We start from the raw sequence: 14,629 nt of genomic DNA on the forward strand, positions 1-14,629 counted from the left end.
GGGCTAGGGTTGTATGCCGTTCCTGTTATGTTTTTTTCTCTGCTTTTGTTGTTTGTATATAAAAGAAATAAAAAAATGGTTTGATCAAAAAAAATAAAAATAAACGCCTCGTCACGTGACTGCAAAGCCCTTGCCCTAGTTTGGCAGGGCGGCTGTTGTGTGTCCCCACTGCCTCCTAGTATGATCATTTCTGGAGGATAAAAAGGAGCTGCAGCACATTGCCGACATTGGTGCTGATGGTCATGTTGGGTGGGGTGGGAACAGGGGCATGGCCAATCAGAGCTGTGCTGAAATGAATACAAAGATATGGTTTAAGGAAGTACCTTTGAGCCGACACTTTCGGCTGTACAGGCACACCATTATCGGTAAAGCTCAGGAGATTGCCTAAATTAGAAACAGCAGTCTAAGCTAGACAATCAGAAACTGAGATAATGAATATAACATTTTAATTTTTAGCTGCAATTCCACTTTAAAGCGGTTGTATGCCCTAGAAAAAAAATAAGGCAAAAAGGCATAATGAGCTACTATGCAGTGCATACTAGCTCATTATGAAATACTTACCTTAGAACGAAACTCCCGCCGGTCATCGCTAAGGGAGCTGACATTGCATGCTGACAATGTCTCCACAATTCTTCCGGGTTTGAGGCTCCGGCGCTGTGAGTGGCCGGAGATGCAATGACGTCACTCCCGAAGGGGAGTCCTTTTTCCGGCAGCATCTGCTAGACCTTCAGAGCGCATTCGCAGCTGACGTCAGCAGCTGCATGCAAGGTGAATCTCGTACAGGTTTAGGAGATATTAATGTTACCTACAGGTAAGCTTCATTATAGGCTTACCTGTAGGTAAAAAATGTGCAAGCGGGGTATACAACCGTTTTAATTTCTGAAACAACTTTGGCACGTGTTTTAAATCTGTAAACGTATCTTTGCAACTACTTCATATATCCAGCTAAAACTTAACCTGGTTTTGTTCCGGACGAATTGGGCTTTAATTTTTTTGGTAAATGTTAACGATATATCCCGATTTTTTTTCTTTTTTATAAGCAAAGAAAATCTGTCCCCGGTAAAATAAATAAAAAAATATAAAAAGTAATAACACATATGTGTATGTTATTTGTACCTGTAATTAAGGCCAGAAACCATAGTGCACATTTTGCTTGGTTTCATCTTACCTAATACACAGATCAAATCCTGACCTTGCTATTTCATCAGATTATAGGACGATATAGATAAGTAAATATCTATCTATATCCATTTATTTTCTTGTAAATTTACTGATCACTGCGACAGCTAATCACAGCGATCATGTGAGCGAGACCCGGTTTTCCCCACTCCCAATTATAAGTACTAGACCTGGAGCAGTCAGTGACAGCTGGGAGCATGGGGCCAGATTCACATAGAATTACGTTGCTCCTGGGCAGCGTAACGTATGTGATTTACGTTACACCGCCGCAGGTTTACAGCGTAAGTGCCTGATTCTCAGAACTCTTACCTGTAAACTTGCGGCGGTGTATCGTAAATGCACTCGGTGCAAGCCCGCCCAATTCAAATGGGGCGGGCACCATTTAAATTAGGCGCGTTCCCGCGCCGAACGTACTGCGCATGCTCCGTCAGGTAAATTACCCGACGTGCATTGCGCTAAATGACGTCGCACGGACGTCATTTGTTTTGACGTTAACGTAAATGGCGTCCAGCGCCATTCACGGACTTACACAAACGACGTTGTTTTTTAAATTTCGACGCGGGAACGACGGCCATAATTAACATGGCTTAGGACACCTATGAGGTAGTGCTAATTTTACGCGGCGTAACTCGACGGAAACGACGTACAGTTAGATCGACGGGCAGCTCGGACGTTCGGGGATCGCCGCAAGTATTCATTTGCATATTCTACGCCGACCGGAATGGCCTTGCCATCTAGCGGCCGGCCTAGAATTGCATCCTTAAGATCCAACAGTGTAATTCAATTACACCTGTCGGATCTTAGGGCTAGCTATGCATAACTGATTCTATGAATCAGTCGCATAGTTAGGACGGCCCTAACACAGAGATACGACGGCGTATCAGGAGATACGCCGTCGTATCTCTTTTGTGAATCTGGTCCATGCTGTGCAGCGAACTCCTAAGGAGCACAATACACTATTTTACCAAAAGTATCAGGATGCCTGTCTTTGACCAGTATCTTTATTGTAACAAAAATAACAATTTACAAATAAAATATATGCATAGGAAATGTCAAATATGCATTGGCGATCTTGCCAAAGGTTATCTCTTAAACAGACATCTCGTATATATTATACTACATGCTGAGAAACGCAAGTACACATATAACAAATAATAATAATAATAATGCTAATCATGGTACATTGTTGACATATGACCTCATCACTCAGTTTCCCCTAGATAGCAAAAATGCTGGCAAAGGGCAGTTTTTAGGTACAAAAAGAAGGCTCGTCATGCCAAGGGTTTTCTGTAGCTTGTAACCACCTATCCCAAATTTTATTATATTTTGATGGACATCCTCTATGCTTGTATATACGTTTTTTTATATTGTAAACTATTATTCACTTCTGCTACACATGTGTTGAACTCGAGTGAATTAGTTCTCATCCATTGCCTTGTCTGTCCGCACAGTGAAAAAAAAAAAAAAAAAAAAAAAAGTGTTTTGTTTTAGTAAATTTGTTCATTTCTGTCTCTAGGTATATCCCCAGCAGGCAAGGTTTGGGGTGCAGTGTAAGAGGGGAGCCCATTGTGTCGTGCAAGAATTGCCCCACTTGTGTCCTGTAGCTTTTCACCCAGGACAGCTCCAGATTAAGCGGTAAAATGAACCAGTTTCCTGGTTACACATCAGACAAAGCAGTTTGGTCTCGTTTGTACCTGGATATTTTAATAGGGGCGAGATATGAATGGTGGAGTATAAAGAACTGTGTAAGGCTGTTTAGAAAGTTTGGCGAAACCAATTTGCATGCGTCAAGGGCATCACTCCATTCCTCATCCTCTGTCCATCTGGACTTCAACGCGTATGCCGATGTGGAAGCCGTTGCCAGTAGCAACATACTATAGAAGACAGAAATTTGTTTCTTAAGGTCAGAGCTTCTGATCACCTCCGGATTCAGGATTGTCAAATTGGGGGATACCAGTCAGAAACTGTGTTCTAAAGGCGTGCCGGATTTGTAGGTATTTGAAGAGCATGCAATTAGCTATTTCGAACTCGTACCAAAGTCTGTACAAAAGTTATCTTTCGCCATCATGAGTTAGGTGGGACAAGTAAAAAATTCCCCTGGTGCTCCATATCGGAGTCTGGGATTGATTTAAATTCAGGGAAGATTTATGCCTCATGGGACTTGTAGTTCTGCAACAGCTGGAGGTCTGCTAATTGCATATGTCCGATATAGACTATAACATGACTACAGATTACAACAAGAGTAACTTGCCTACAGATGGCTGAGTTGTGGGCAGTGACAGTGGAGTTCAGAACTCCCCTGTCATTGCCGATGCTCGCTAACCTGCACATACATACAGTATATTATACAAGTTAGTCACTTATGTTATTGATAACAAGCATACAGGGATGTTGCAAGTGAGGAGCTGAACTCAATAAAATCAGTGATGTTCAGGAGTCCAGTAGTCTAATAAAGGGGTTAAGTGTGCCCTAAGGGAGTGATTATTACTGTAGGGGGGCGTGGCTGAACGTGTGACGATACTGATCGTCGTTCCCTATAACAGGGAACAGACGATCAGTGACAAGCCACAAAGAAGAACGGGGAAGGTTTGTTTACACTCACCTCTCCCCGTTTTTCAGTTCCTGTGACCCGATCGCAGGACACCAGCGCCGATCGGGTCTGAGTCCCGCGGGTGTGGTCACGGAGATTTGGACCGGGTCCCGAGTGCGCTGCGTGACCCACGGCTGGGCACTTAAAGGGCAACGTAACTGTACCGACGTATATCGGCATTAGGCGGTCCACAAGTGGTTAAACACCTTAATGTTATTTAAAATCGCTGGATTTGGTGATCTTATGTTTGCCAGCTGACAACTGTCCAGGGAAATAATCACTTAGGCAGGCAAGAGGAGGCCGATATAATTCTAATAAGCCAACGTAGGCGTCCTCTTCCCTGCTCAATCTTCAACTCTCCATGAAAAAAAAAAAAAAATCTGTTTACGATCCACAAAAATTTTTGAACTTTGAGACCATGAAATGGCAAATTCCATTATGTGTGGGAGACCATATTCATATTTACTGGCAAAAGGCAAAAAAAGAGAAATAACTTATTACCTTGTTAGCACTATGAAGGGTGTCCACCTGTGCAGGGGTCTCAAAGGTTACTCCTTCCACACTTTTTCTGCTAACATCCAAACTTTGACTGCTCTCCGCAACAGGTAAACCTGAAATATCTGTCTCTGGAACAGTATGCTTCGGGCCAGACTGTTTAGGAACTGCACCTGGTAACAATGCTGCTGGGTTGATGTGCAAATTTGCCTGTAAATAAATGAGAAGTGGATTAACTGATGCCTACTTTATTTATTAATGCTTGCCAGCTTAATGCATAAATACTGTATGGTAGATTTTGCAGGACCTGTAGCTGAAGCCAAACGGAATTAGAAAAAGAGCATTAAGAAAGGTATAAGATACATGCACTACCCAAAGTAAATCCAATCCAGCTGCAAGTATTACCAGTGAGAGAGAAAAAAAAAGAAGCAAGAAATTTCTTAAAGTTTTTAGAGCTTTTCATTCTTTCTCAACGAAAAATTTTGGTGCAAAAGAAATTAGGAGAGAACAGTAAATGTAAAACTCCATAGTTACTTGTAGTTTCCCAATCCGAGTGGAGGGACTTTTAGATTTAACTGGTGGTGGCACTGCGGGTTTCTGTACAAAATGAAAGCACATTAAAACAGCTGCACATTTGAAATGCATCATTCATCTGTGACAATATGTTTCTGTGTTCTTACCAGAAAGAACCAAGTCTGTAAGTACACCTGTTAGAAGTACAGCTTCTACTATTGCTGGCCTCTTTCTGAAAAGGCTAGTTACCGGACTGCTTTAACCACTTGACGACTGCGCACTGAAGCTTTACTGCTACAGTGTGGGCTGGCTGCGCAGAATCATGTAGACGCAATTCTGATCTTCCAGGTAGGGGGGTACCGCCTGTGCTGCGATTAGTCAGTTAGTATCAGACTGCCCGCCATTCTATCGCAGTCCTACTATAGATCGCTGATGTTACTTGTATAAATAAAAATTTGAGTAATATATATATATGCTGTCAAGCGATTAAAATTTCTAATCGCGATTAATGTCATAGTTAACTCACGATTAATCGCGCGATTAAGGAGGTTCACCCTTTAAAACATTTTTTTTTTGTTTTCTTATTTATTTATTTATTATAATATTAAATTGTGTTTTTTTATTTTTTTACATTTTGATCACTTTTATTGCTGTCACAAGGAATGTAAACATCCCTTGTGACAGCAATAGGTGGTGACAGGTACTCTTTATGGAGGGATCGGGGTCTAAAAGACCTCCGAGCCCTCCTTTGCACTTCAAAGTATTCAGATCGCCGAAAACGGCGATTCTGAATACTGTGTACTTTTTTAAATCCAGCGCCATTAGCAGCCGAGAAACCCGGAAGTGACGTCATGACGCCGCTTCCGTGGTTTTAATGCGGAGACTGAATCAAAGCCGTTTACGGCTTAGTGTCAGTCTCCGCCTGAACACAGAACGCGGCGGATGGAGGATCGGGTCTCCCGGTGGGACGGGAGGCCCGGTCAGAGCAGCGAAAGGCGGCGGGAGGGGGGGGGGGGAATGTCCCCTCCCGCATAACAACCGAGCGGCTTTTAGTTTGGATAGCCGATCGCCCGCTCTAGCTGCAGGCATCATCCCGGTATAACCCCCGAACGCCGAGGACGCATATATGCGTCCCGTCGGCGTGAAAGGGTTAAGAGGTACGTGCTGACAAAAAAAAAATGTTTTAAAGGGTGAACCTCGTTAATCGCGCGATAAAAAAATTGACGGCGTTAAAATGGGTTTGTGTTAACGCCGTTAATAACGCGTTTAACTGACAGCACTAATACACACACATATATATATACACATACATATACACACACATACACACACACACACACACATATATATATATATATTAATGAAGACATTTTGTTTTTAAAATGTTTTTATTGGGTATGTTTTATAGCAGAATGTAATGGATGTTATTTTTTTTCAAAATAATTTGTCTTTTTGCGCAAAAAAATTTAATAAAAAACAGTGGTGGTTATCAAATACCACTAAAAGAAAGCTTTTTTTTCCTGGGAAAAAAATGTATCTATAATTAATTTTGTATACAGCGTGCATGACCGTGCAATTGTCAGTTAAAGTAACGCAGTACCGTATAGCAAAAGTTGGCCTGGTCATAATAGAGTACATAACACTTTCATTACAGCTGTATGTTAAAGTAAAATGGAGTTGACTTGAAAACTTTGTAAGGTAACAGAAGTGCAGGTTAAGTCAAGATTAAGCTCCCATCATTCAACGGAGAAATGCTAGCAACTCAGTTGGCAGGTAGTTTGACAACCAAATAACAGCCGCCATGCTTCAAATTTGATTTGGACATTAAGACCCCTTTCACACCAAGCCACGTTATCGGTAAAGCGCAGACGTTCGGCTGCTATCGGGGATCTTTTAACCACCGCTAGCGGGCGAAGAAAGGGTTTAATGCGCCCGTGTCGCTTTGCAGATGCTTCGGCATTGGTGCCCATTCATTTCAATGGGCAGGGGTGGTGTATGAGCAGTGTATACACCACTCCAAAGATGCTGCTTGCAGGACTTTTTTTTTAAACGTCCTGCCAGCGCAGTGTGAAAGCACTCGGTCTTTCACATTGGGGTTGCAGAAGAGACGTTTTCAGGCGCTATTTTTAGCCCTTTAGCACCTGAAAAATGCCTTAGTGTGAAAGGGGTCTTGACCTAATGAGTTTACCAAACCTTTCCTCACATACCACCACTTTTGCACATTGTTGTGTGGATATATAGTAAGAAAAAACTAGCCCCTTTTTCCAAGCATCATTCTGTAACACCGCTTAAACTATACAAGCTAGAAGAAATGGTGCACAGGTTTAAGAATTACCATAGAGGTCGATTCAGTGATGCTACTACATTTGTTATCAAAACATTAAGTCCTGTATATAAGGTCTCCATTATGTGAAAGAACTGTGTGTACACCATGGGGGAGATTTACTAAAACGTAGGCATTTAGAATCCAGTTCAGCTGTACCTGGTAGCCGATTGTTTTTGCTGCAGAAGTGCACCAAATTTTTGCACACTCCAGTATTAGTAAATTTACCCCAACTATTTCCAACTCTCCCAAATGATATGTAATAAAGCTGTACAAACCTCTCCACCTTCTGCCTTTACAATCGTCTCCTTCTTTATTATGTTCAAACTGCTGGGTTCTTTGGATGAATCCAAACTGTCTTTTTTAATTACCGTTTTCTTTTCTTTCTACAAATGCAAAAGTAAAAGTAAGCAGAATTCAACCTTTTGGTTATTTGAATAGAAACCTGCCCTACTTTTTAGTTTTAATGTACACAGGACATTTTACAACCTCTTCTAAACTTCAGATAGTAATCAACGTTTTTTTCCCCCCAAAAGTTCAAAAATTAATAACGCCTGTAAACGAAATGCAGCTAAACGTGAGAAAATTATATATATATATATATATATATATATATATATATATATATATATATATATATATATATATATATATATATATATATATATATATATAAAATCGTATTTGCCGGTGTATAAGACGACCCCCTAATTTTACAGTTTAAGATTTTTTGCCTGTACTCACTGTATAAGACAACCCACCTTCCGAGGCTTTCGACGCTTCATATTTCGTCCTTCTGGAGCCTTAATCTTCTTGCTGGAGCCAAACACAGCGAGCGATGTATTCTATTAATGAATACAAAGCCTGCTTGGATTGGCAGAGGCTGTAACATCATCAGCCCACGTCTCTGACTCTCAAAGCCAATCCGAACTGTATGTAGCCTGCTCTGATTGGCAGAGGTTGTTACTCCAATCCGAGCAGGCTCTGTATTCATTTGAATACATCGCTCATCTGGATTGGCTAAGCGGTATATAGCCGAAGCTACATACAGTATTACCACACATCCAGCAGGCACCCGAGCAGCTGACCCGCCGTATAAGACGACCCCTGCTATCTATTCATCTATCTATACAAAATTCCTTATATATTAGTTCAAGAAACTGGAATGACTTTAAGCAACAAGTGTACTGAATCCCCCATATCACAAAGATATAATTGCTCGGACAATACGTCTAAAGAACAAGAAAAATAAAATAATAAAATCAAATATATAAAAAAAAAAAAAAAAAAAAAAAAAAAACACAACTTATAAATATCAATATAAATATAATCCTTCATATTTGTATCTGTATAGACTATTATACATAAAAAAAAAAAAAATATGCATAGACTAATACAGGAAAAGCTAGTACAAAAAAATTAAATAAAAAATAAAGTCAGAGAAATACTATTCCAAAAATAAATACAAGTCTAAGCCCTGGTTCACACTGGGTACGATTTGGAACGATTTGAGATGCGATTTGACATGTCAAATCGCATCTCAAATCGGCGGCAATTGTCGGCAATGGCACTGTCCTAATTAGTGCGACGCCGCATCTGCGATTTCAAAAAGTAGTTCCTGTACTACTTTTTGCGATTTACATTAAATTGCGGCCGAAATCGCGGCAAAATCGAGGCGAAATCGCGGTAAAATCGCGCATTTTACCGCGATTTTGAATTCGCAGCAGTGTGAACCTAGGCTAAATCTGAATTTAACTCCTTGGGTTGTAAAGTATCTAAACGGTGTATCCAACTGACCTCTCTTTTTCTCAACTCTAGTTCGGTGTTCCCTCGTCTATTGTTGGGCATAGTAGTAGAGTAGAATTGAAATAAAAATGCCATAAATCTATCCCCTATCTTGTAGGCGCTGTAAGTTTTGTGCAAACCAATCAATGTGGGCTTATTGCTTTTTTTTTTTTTTTTTTTAACCAAAAATATGTAGAACACATATTGGCCTAAACTGATGAAGAAATTCCTTTTTTTTACATTTTTTTTGGGGCTATTTATTATAGCAAAAAAGTAAAAAAGTTATTTTTTTCAAAATTGTTGCTCTTTTTTTGTTTATAGCGCAAAAAAAAAAAAAAAAACTGCAAAGCTTATCAAATACCACCAAAAGAAAGCTCTATTTGGGTGGAAAAAAGGATGTAATTTTTGTTTGGGTACAGCGTCACACGTCATCACAAATAATGGCCCAGTCATTAAGGGGGAAAATCTTCAGGGGCTGAAGTGGTTAAAAGGCAAAATTCTAATTTGTACATTTTGAAAACTTCCGTTGATACAAAAGCTAGACAGGTTTGTTCTATTTAGAGATACAAATGACACCCTATGATATATTACAGGAAGGTTTCACTTTCAACCAATTTCTCTACAGCCAGAGGAGGTGGGAAATGCACTAAAAATATCAGTATATTCTTTGTTTTTCTGCACGCTTCAGTGCCTTCCGCTACACCCAGGCAGATATAATCCAATCAAAGAACTCTAAAAACAGTAATAAACCCTAAACGGCCTGTTCCTACTAGACTGCAGCGCGGGAAAGCTGCATACCCTTGCAGCTACCCGAAACGCATTCCAATCGCACTGCCCTTGCAATCTACTGCGGGGGTCAGTGCAAAGTTAATGACACCCCAAACACAGGTTGCAAATGCAGTACAAAAGTACCATGCAGGGCCTTTCAAAAATGAGTGTATGACCTACTTTTGATGTGGTGAGATTTCAGTCTATCCAAAATGAATAGGACTGAAATCGCACTGCACAGAACTGCATGTGAATCGCTGTAACATTGCATATATAAATTTTTGGAGGGGGGGGGGCTGGAGCTCCGCTTTAATTTCCTGACTAAAGTTCAATTTTCAAGCTCCCAAAGTGTGTGGGATATTAAACATATATTGAATTTGTCTTAGGCATTAACAGCCATACACATGAAAGAACAAGTCTGAAAGGACAAGATGTTCCACTCCAAAAGAAAGCCTGGACTGTACATGGGCCAAAAAAAAACACACATGTGCTTAGTTCTACCCTCCAACAAAGCACATTCATATCTAAATGAGGTGGTCCGTCAACTCCCCCAACTCAGGCCATTTTTTATAGCAATTCATTATAGCAAAAAGTAAAAAATATTGATTTTTCAAAATTCTCGCTCTTTTTTGTTTATAGTGCAAAAATGAACAAATACCACCAAAAGAAAGCTCTATTTGTGTGTGTGTGTGTGGGGGGGTGTGTGTGGGGGGGGGGGGGGGAGGACGGAAATTTTGTTTGGGTACAACGTTGCACGACTGAACAAATCAGTTAAAGAATTTGTTTCAGAGTGGACTTTTTTTTTTTATTATATACACGGTTTTATTTGCACTACTATTTGATATGGCAAATTATGATTGTTAACATTAATTGTCGATATATAATTTCAAATGTTGTTTGATGGTTTAGACCAGGGGTCTCCAAACTGCGGCCCAAGGGCCAGATGTGGCCCTTTGCTTGCCTGAATCCGGCCCTTGGAGCACAATTCTTTCCACTGATATGAGGCACTATTCCTCCCACTGACGCCAACAATGGGGCACTATATCTTCCACAGATACCAATGATGGGATACTATCCCACCTACTAATAGTAATATCTATATCCCACCTACTAGTAATACTAATATCCCACCTACTACTAATACTACTCCTCCTATTGACCACCAACCCTGAGGCCATATTTATTCTCACCGATGCTGGGCCTGTAACATTTTCTGCCCCTGCTGGCCACAATCCGGCCCTCCTAAAGTCTGAAGGAAAATAAAGTGGCCCTTGGCATGAAACGTTTGGAGACCCCTGGTTTAGACAATTTATATACATAGTAATTATTAAGTTTGAGAACACTTGAAGCACTGGGGTATACACTTAAATCAATTGCAACTCACTAAAACGTTCAATATAAAAACCTAACTAGTATAAAAAAGCTCGGAGCCGTCATCCGATCGCGTCATTACTGACGCGATATTGGCGCTGGGCACCCTGGGGGTTGTAGGCGAATTAGGCCGGTCAGCTAATGGTGCATGCGCACGAGCGCCGATGTTGTCCGCGCACGCCCGATGACGTCAGACACACCGGGCCTTGCTGGGGAGATTAAAATGCCGGCAGACTGTCACCTTATCAGTGGTGGACACAGGACAGCCTCATTGGAGCGACGCTGCACACAGGTAGTGCCAACTGAAGTTACTTGCTCTGCATTTCTGGGTCCCTTTTGGATCCTCAATCTCCTCTTTTTTTCTATCATTTTTTGCTCTCTTCATCCCCCTTTTTTTTTTTATATCTTTCTTGGGAAATATTGTTTTCTGTTGGATTTGCACTCTGATTAACACATGTGAGATAGAGATATATATATATATATATAAAATAAAAGACGGATTCAGCAACAATGAACATTTTTATCTAGTGGTACGCTTTGGCTGTCCAGCATGCCCAATATTGATGTTTTCGTTTTTTTTCTTCTTTTCTTTTAAGGTTCCTTGAACTGACAAGTTAAATCTTTTGCTAACTGTCGGTCAGTTCAATTTTTAAACCGCAGGCCTTTTTGTCTGTCTCCGCATGTCCTTGCAAATATCTAACACAGTAAGTCCTGTTTAATTAAACTCGGTGCACCTGATTAACTAATATGATCCTATTTTGGAACTTAGCAGTGATTAGGATTATTTTGTTCCTTACATCTTGGTCTCTTTTCTCTCCCTACGATTGAGCTTTGCCCCCCCCAACAGCTTTGAGATTTGGATTAGGGGCTCTACGCTTTTTATATGGAGTCCTGGTTTGATTCCTAATTTTTGGCAGGATAGAGGTGGTTCCTATCTGGGGGCGACAGGTCAGCTTTTGTCCTCATCTAGACCAGTGTTTCTCAACTCCAGTCCTCAAGGCGCACCAACAGGTCATGTTTTCAGGATTTCCCTCAGATGAAATGGCTGTGGTAATTACTAAGGCAGTGAAACTGATTAAATCCCCTGTGCAAAATAATGGAAAGCCTGAAAACATGACCTGTTGGAGCGCCTTGAGGACTGGAGTTGAGAAACACTGATCTAGACGATAAAAATATGTTATATGTTGATGTTTATTTATATATGTATGTTTGGTTTATACTTTGTTGTTTTTTTATTCTGAAGAGCTGGCTGTCTACTCTCTGGTCATTGTGTAACCCCCGATGAAGCCATTTTTGGCGAAATATATTGGGAAATAACATCTCACTTTACTGTCAGCATATCTCAAGTTGGGACCTCCAGCAACCCAGAAAAAAAATCAATAAGTTTGTAACAAAACACATGTTTTTAAAACATCTTGTTTGTCTTGTGATTTCTATAACTCATGATATTTTAATAAATATATTAAAACGATTGCTATGTGGATACTCTATTAATTTAGCACCACTATAATCGCACCTTTTTCTATTCCTATACATTACCTTATTGGGATGAGGTGCGTTTTTTGTTTTTGTCTTTGAAACTATCTGGATCCGCTCCAGCCTTTGAACAAACATGTTATACTTACCTGCTCTGTGTAGTGGTTTTGCATAGGAGCCCCCCGATCCTCTTCTCAGGTCCCTCGTCGGTTCTACTGCCCGCTCTCTCCTGCAGAGTGCCCACACAGCAAGCAGATTACAATGGGGGTAGCTGAGCCGAGCCGCTGCTATGTGTGTCCATTCAGACACGGAGCCGTGGCTTGGCCCTGCCCTTTCTCTCCTCATTGGCTCACAGACTTTGATTGACAGCAGCGTGAGCCAATGGCACCCACTGCTGTCTCAGCAAATGTAGGGGGAGGGTTACAGATAGCCCAGGCTCTTGTGCATCATCACTGGATCGATATGGGCTCAGGTAAGTATTAGGGGTGCTTCTGCACACAGTTTTTTTTCTTAATGCAGAGAATGCATTAAGATAAAAAAAAAAAAAAAAAAAAACTTCTGCCTTTAGAACCACTTTAACATAAAATGCATATAATACATAACAAAGAAAGAAAAGTACATTTTGGATCCGATTTCAACAAAAGTAACAAGATCAAAAAAAACAAAAAAACTTACAGATTTCTTACTATTACTGGCAAAAAGGTCTACGTCTGGATCATTATCTTTTTGTAGCTCCTGACTGAAGAGAAGTTCCTCGTCTTGGAACACACGTGTACTCTTTGCCTGTGTGCTTTTCTCAGTGGAGGCCTAGCAAATAAAAGAGGCGTTATTCGATGTCATCAGTGTTTACTACAAGTGTGTTCCCACTTTAAGCAATTAAAGGATCATGCTAACATTGCATAAAACTATAGAAAATTTACAAAAAAGGAACAGATTTGGGACAAATCAAAATGGACAGTTATCAGTTAACTTATATCTGGTGCAGCTCTCTAAAGGGGTTGTAAAGGTTAATTTTTTTTTCACCTTAATGCGTTCCTCCCTTCTAGACACATTGCGCCCTGTGATTGGGATTCCTAGTTGGCCTACCGAGGAAGCCCGATCACAGGGCGCAACGCATCTAGTAGGAAGGAGCCGAGCCTGTGACGTCACGCCGGAGTCACGCCGTCTGTGGTGATCAGCTGGCAGGAGACAGTATTCTAATAAAGCGCTTTTAATTCTGTTATCTGGTAAGTGCATTTTAGTGCAGGGTTTTTAAATAAAAAAACAAAATGGAGTACACTATGTTTGTGCCTTCCTGCCTTGTACGATATGTGAGCTGAGCCTGTGAAGTGCGTCGGCAAGTGGATGGGACGGATAATCTGTGTAAACCAAGAAGGATACAAGAAGTGCACCTTGGTCAATTAATGAAGAGCTTGTTGTAAATTTCATTGAGCAGGCCCCTCACCTGGTGATGGATGTGCACTATGCATGAAAAGTGAAGACACTGGGTGTTTTTTTACCAAGTATCTTCTTTGTCACAATTTTTGGAAAAGTTGAAGTTGCATGATATAATCTTTCAAATATAAATGTTTGGGATATTGTACTGTCTTTATATATATTGCAGGGGATCAGAGGGGGTGAACAACCAGCTGAGACAGTCCAGTAAAACAAAAGTGGCTTTATTCAGAAGAAATGGCAGGCTTGTCTTGCAATACAGGTGCACGTATAAAGAAAGTTCAGTCTCTGCACCCACAGGCTGGTGTGCACAGATATTGCTGCATGCACGTTTCATGACAAGTGACATGCAGACAGGAGAAGAGAGCAGAGTTGACGACTTATCGGTATTGCTGCAGATTTCTGTATTCTCTAAAGTACGTCCAATAACAGCCAAGGAATAGAATATCAGAATGAAGTTAAATCCCCCTAAAATCAGGAATTGTATGATAACACTTGTGGCCTAAAGCTGATCTGAAGGGAATATGTGGCTATTTTTATAGTATGCTTCTCTATATACAAGCCTAAATATTTTTTACCTTAATGCATTTCTTGCATCAAGGTTAAAAATCTTTAGGCATCAGTATCCCTCCTCACCTCCCCTTACATTTACCTGAGCCCTCATTCGATCCAGCGCTGTGCCCATCTGCAGCTCT

At 40.7% G+C, this 14,629-nt stretch overlaps 1 protein-coding gene across 1 annotated transcript in view; it reads right to left on the reverse strand.

Annotated features, from left to right (window-relative positions):
- Nucleotides 1–14,629, reverse strand: part of WASHC2C (WASH complex subunit 2C) — a 78,564-nt gene that overhangs the window by 15,550 nt on the left and 48,385 nt on the right. Inside the window, exons 23-26 of the mRNA XM_040322181.1 lie at nucleotides 13,068–13,307; nucleotides 7,379–7,486; nucleotides 4,799–4,861; nucleotides 4,271–4,474 (exon numbers count right to left, since the gene is read on the reverse strand). Coding sequence (XP_040178115.1) covers nucleotides 4,271–4,474; nucleotides 4,799–4,861; nucleotides 7,379–7,486; nucleotides 13,068–13,307 — 615 coding nt within the window. The remainder of the gene's footprint in view (nucleotides 1–4,270; nucleotides 4,475–4,798; nucleotides 4,862–7,378; nucleotides 7,487–13,067; nucleotides 13,308–14,629) is intronic.

Source organism: Rana temporaria, chromosome 8 (assembly GCF_905171775.1).
Source record: "Rana temporaria chromosome 8, aRanTem1.1, whole genome shotgun sequence".
Lineage (NCBI taxonomy): Eukaryota > Metazoa > Chordata > Amphibia > Anura > Ranidae > Rana > Rana temporaria.